The sequence below is a fragment of the Coenobita brevimanus genome, chromosome 36 (assembly GCF_032717465.1).
Source record: "Coenobita brevimanus isolate Jiangsu-jjx chromosome 36, ASM3271746v2, whole genome shotgun sequence".
Lineage (NCBI taxonomy): Eukaryota > Metazoa > Arthropoda > Malacostraca > Decapoda > Coenobitidae > Coenobita > Coenobita brevimanus.
Genome location: NC_136989.1, coordinates 3,621,388 through 3,626,280, shown reverse-complemented (window position 1 = coordinate 3,626,280; position 4,893 = coordinate 3,621,388). Strand labels below are relative to the sequence as shown.

The window sequence follows — 4,893 nt, the reverse complement described above, 5'->3', positions numbered from 1 at the left end:
TAAGTCATTAAGAAAGAGGTGTTAGAGAGCCTCCTTACCTGACGAGAATATGGGTCTTTGTCTCACCCACGCCCAGCCCAGCCGAGTGAGCCATCCCCACAACACAGAAGATACACCGAGCTTCGAGTGGATTGGTATTTGCGGACGATCCTGTACAACACCGAGAAGTGCTAGGCAGTCTCTTAAGGCCACAAGAATACAAGCATTATTCTGTTCTAGGCCAACACAAGCGTAAGTAAGACAGTCCAGGGCCGAGATTCACAAAATTACTTACGATAATTTACCCCCTGTACCAACGATTCGTTTCTGCAGGAAGAAAAAGGGACATGAGAAGAGTGGTTCCTTCTCTCGTACTGCTTATAAATACAAAGGATTTCTAACAAAAGGGAATTAATTATAAGTGAGATTTGGTATTACAGGAAGAACAGAAGACATGGGGAGGTTCTGTTGTTATCATTCTCTATACTTCCTCCAAAAACAAGTCTTCATTATGACAGGGAACTGATCGCAAGTCTTTTCGTGAATTCCGGCCCTTGCAGCTTGTAGAGCGAACTGCTACCGTTGTCAGTATCCGTGTATCTGAGTTGTCGGCATTCATCAGTATTTACATGTATGAAGTGCTAGCAGTCATCAGAATCCGTGTAAATGAAGTTTGCAGTGGAATGTCCAAGGAAGAGGTTGAGTGTGTCATCCTCTTCAGCAAAGGCTGAGGCAAGATGGTCGAGTTCCTCCTTGAAAGGTTCATCCCCTAGCAGGCTTTCTAGTTCCACAGCCGTCGTTAGAACGCTATCACAGTCTGACACCGACCCACACACAGAAAAGTCACTGGAGGCCATTGGAAAGACCGGAGAACTGTCACCTACAGGAACTGAGATGGGTATTGTGGAGGTGGCGCGAGAGAGGGGGCTTGGGGGCGCCGACCCCTCACTTAGGAAGGCTGAGTCGCAGCACGAGGAATCACTGAAATGTCGAGTGCTTCTTGGGAACTCCAACAACTCCTCACCCCTCACCAGGGGAATGTCCAGGTCCTGTAGGGTGTTTGTAGTGTGAAGCACGTCACTGGGAGTGCTTTGAGGGAGGGATGTGCAGGGTGTGGTTTGTATCTGACGTGGCGTGAAGGGTGTGGCGCCCACCAGAGGCTCGGGTATGCTTTGACCTGGAATGGAAGGTGGGCCACAGGGGGTAAGGGCCAAGAGTTGCTGGTGGGGCTGTGGTGCCGTGCTTAAGGGCAGAGAATTGGGCTCCAGGCGGGGTAGCTTGGCCTGCCGGGGCCCCAGGTAGCTGCTATCTATCCGTGGCCGCTTCACCGTCATAGACATCATCAGCGGTTCGTTGTCTGCATGTCTGCCAAGTCTGTGTGGTGGAGTCTGTATGGCCACGTTTTTGAGGGTGATGTACGCCCCATTACTTGTGGCTATGCTTGCCGTCCTGCACACTTTCGTCTTACTTTTGGACTTGCTGGGTCGTTTGGTTGTCGTCACCAGCTTCCCAGCTACTTTGTTTTTATTTTTCATATAATTCGCTTTTGTGACGGAGGTAGAGGGACACTTTGTCTGCTTAACGACCTTGTTAGATGCCTTGATATTTACACTACACTTATTGCTTTTTTTTGCACTACTGCCCTGCTCTTTGTTAGTTCTTATGACGTGTCTGACACAGTGTTCTGGTCTGGCTATGTGCGCATTCTCCAGGCACCAAAGTTCCCTCACGTCCTCTATATCCATGGCTCCAAAGCTGCAGTCATCGTTCAGCACTCCGGCGAGAGCATTTATATAATTAACAGCCAGCCTCAGCACCGTGATCTTCGTCAGCTTCTCTGCGTCAGCCCCAGAGAGGTCTGGAATGGCTCTCTGCAGCATGATGAAAGCATCGTTAATCTCCTTCATTCTGTTTCTCTCTCGGGCGTTGGCTGTCTTGCGCCGGTATTTGCTCAGTGGAGGAGGCTTCTGTTTCTCTTTGGGCTCTCTACAACGCGCTTTGGCTCTATTTTTCTCCGACTCTATTCTCTTTATGATCGATTTAGTCCTCAAGGCGTACTTGCCCCCGGTCTTAGCGTCCATATTCAATTCCATGTGAATTTTTCCAGTTCAGAACAACACAGTATAGCGAAATATTGTAATCAGGCAACCTGTGGGCAACACTATTTGTTTCTTGATCTCACTAATTAAATGTAAGTAAAAAATAAAAACACTTCCCGGGTGTGATCTGGTGCCTTCCAGGTGGTTACACACGAAAACACCGGGAGTGAGAGTGAGAGGAGGAAGAGGGAGCAACGTAGGCTCTCGACGATGTAATGTTTGCATTCGGTTGTTTGTCTAAGCTATCGGCTCCACCATCCCTCTCACCTCTTCCTTCTCTTCCTTTTTCAGTTTCTCTTCCTCCTCTACCTTTTTCACTTTTTCTTCCTTCTCTTCCTTCCTTCCTTTTTCACTTTATCTTCTTCCTCTTCCTTTTTCACTTTCTGTTCCTCCTCTTCTACCCCTCGGGAACAGACTTTCAGCCCTGAGCACTGGCAAATCGCTGCCAAGATATATGTTCCTCACGTGTTTATTTATTAATATTTTTGTAGAGTGTAAGTTTACCAGGTTGTTCTCAGGACATCACACTTAAGAGCATTATTTTTCTTTTTTCATACTTTTCTCTGCATTTCTTTACGCTTTTACAATATTTTTCACGCTTTTTTCGTGGACGACACTTTTGCTTGAAGAGTCCATAAGTCACGCCAATGTATGTGACAAGAGTGATTTACTTAGAGGCTCCAGGAGTGTCCATTTTGAGATAATTTATGAAAGCACATTGAGTTTTAGTTGATGCCTAACCCTCGCCTTACACAAAATAATTTTCCGACACACACAGAGCCAAGAAATATACAGTGAAATTACCTTAACAGTCTGGGGCCTCGATGTGTATGTATGTGTGGGTTTTGTGCGGTGTAAACTTTTATAGATTTGTATTTAAAGTGGACTTGTAGATAAAACTATAGACTGTGGACTTGTTTTTGTGGCTGGAGGTGTGTGTATATTTGTCAGATGTCTAGTTAAAAGGATATATGGAATTCTGTTAAAAGTAGAGTTGTGGCAGAAGTGGATTTTTAAAAATGAATTGGAACACTGGACCTGGTATGGAAACTAATGGCTGGAGGTTTTGTGTATGTTGCTACTGTCTGAAAGTAGATATATGGATTAGTGTTAAAAAAATGAGCTTTCGGATTGTTATTCCTGTTCTTCTAAGTTTATTAAGGATTGATATGTGACAGTATGGTTTTTATATTGATCCTTGGATTGCTGATGGAGGTGGATTAAAATAAGGAATTTGTGTTGGATATGGTTTTTGTTAAAGTGGATTCTTTGGTTTATGTTGGGGTTGGTTCTGTGTTGAAAGTTGTGTGTGAGGTTCTAAAGGAAGTGATGTTATGTTATTGAGCTGGAAATGGTTTTATTTCACAATGGAGTCGAGGATTTCTGTTGAGGGTGACTTTATCTCTGTGGTTAAGAGAGAGAGAGAGAGGGGGGGGGTGTTTACGAGGTGACTCTGTGTCGTGTTGTGAGGTTAAGTTAGATTAGTTAAGGTTGGGTTAGGTTCGGTTAAGAGTATTGGAGATAATTTTAACTCACAGTTGTGTATATGATTTCTATTGTAGATGGAATTATATCAGTGGTCAAGAGTTGGTGTGTGGCCCTACTAGGTGACTCAGTGTTGTTAGGTTAGGTTAGGTTAAGAGTGTTGGAAATTAAAAGTAGATGGGTTTATGTTTGGGGTGAAGAGGGGGAGACAGATGGTGTGTGTATGTGTGGGCCTACTAGGTAGCTGGGTGTGGTGGGTGGCTGGTTGTACAGGGTGGCTGGGTGTAGTGTTCCCAGGTGTCTGTGTTCAACTCCTTAGGCTTCTGTTAGGGCCTCTGAGACATGGGAGTTTAGCATGTGGGAACAGTTACTTTAATACCCGTGTTATGGGCCCGGCCAGCCTGTAACAAGACCCCCCTACACTTGAGATACCCCTCCTGAAATATCTTGTAATGACGCTCCTTAGGCACGCATTTATTCCCTCTTGCTAACCCTTGGTGATGGAGCGATTACACGCCTCCCCGTAACATGTACCTCCTTTAATGGGTGTACTTATGGACCTAAAAGTACATTACATTAGGATAATTTAAGCATAGTACATCTATAAAATGGCTCTCTTGTAGCTGCTTATAAGTATATTACATAAACTCTTGTATAGTACGCTAGTTTAGCTTAAAGTACGTAATGTGAGTGTTCTTAAGGCCACCTGAAGTTACAGCACACCAGTATAACCACAGTACATGAAATTACCCTAAAAAGTACAGTCTAGCACAGTACATAAATGTAGTCTTTAAGAAATCAGTCTTAAAAGGTAGTTCCATAAAGCTTGTTACCATAATATGACAAAGCCGCCCACCACACTGATGTCATTTAGCTGAGCCTCTTTCTCTTCCTCCCAATCCCCGTGAAATGCGATTATGACGGAGCCCCACTGATCACAATCTTCACGCTCCTTCCTCATCAACCCTGCTCCTTCCCCGGGGTGTTCTTTTTCGCAGGATGTACGAGGTTGGTGGTAACAGGGGTGAGCGGGGTAGGATGAAGGACTTATCGGGGCTTATCAGTGGCTGGGTAGCGACTCGGTTGGGATAAAGGAGCCACCCCGCTAGGCCACGACAAAGCCTGTGGTGGGTCGGGGCTGAGGTCGGTATGAGAGAGAGAGAAACGGGGAGAGAGAGAGAGAGGAGGGGGGGGGAAGAGAGAGGAAGTGGGGATGGAGAGTTTGTAGCAAGCCTCTAATCCCGTCTGTTTGTGGTAAGATATAGATCACCAGGTGCAGGGATTATGACAAAATAAATGGGATGTTTCAGTTCAGTAAAAGTCCCTTTGA

The 4,893-nt window shown here is 45.3% G+C and overlaps 1 protein-coding gene across 1 annotated transcript; it reads right to left on the bottom strand.

The window, feature by feature from the left end:
- Positions 1-620: 620 nt before the first annotated feature.
- On the bottom strand, positions 621-2,072 carry LOC145396314 (uncharacterized). The gene has a single exon (XM_080269715.1). It carries the CDS (start codon positions 2,070-2,072, stop codon positions 621-623), a length of 1,452 nt encoding a protein of 483 aa, XP_080125841.1.
- Positions 2,073-4,893: the final 2,821 nt, after the last annotated feature.

Excerpts from the sequence above, each read along its gene's own strand:
- LOC145396314 (XM_080269715.1), bottom strand. The coding sequence starts at position 2,072 with ATGGAATTGAATATGGACGCTAAGACCGGGGGCAAGTACGCCTTGAGG.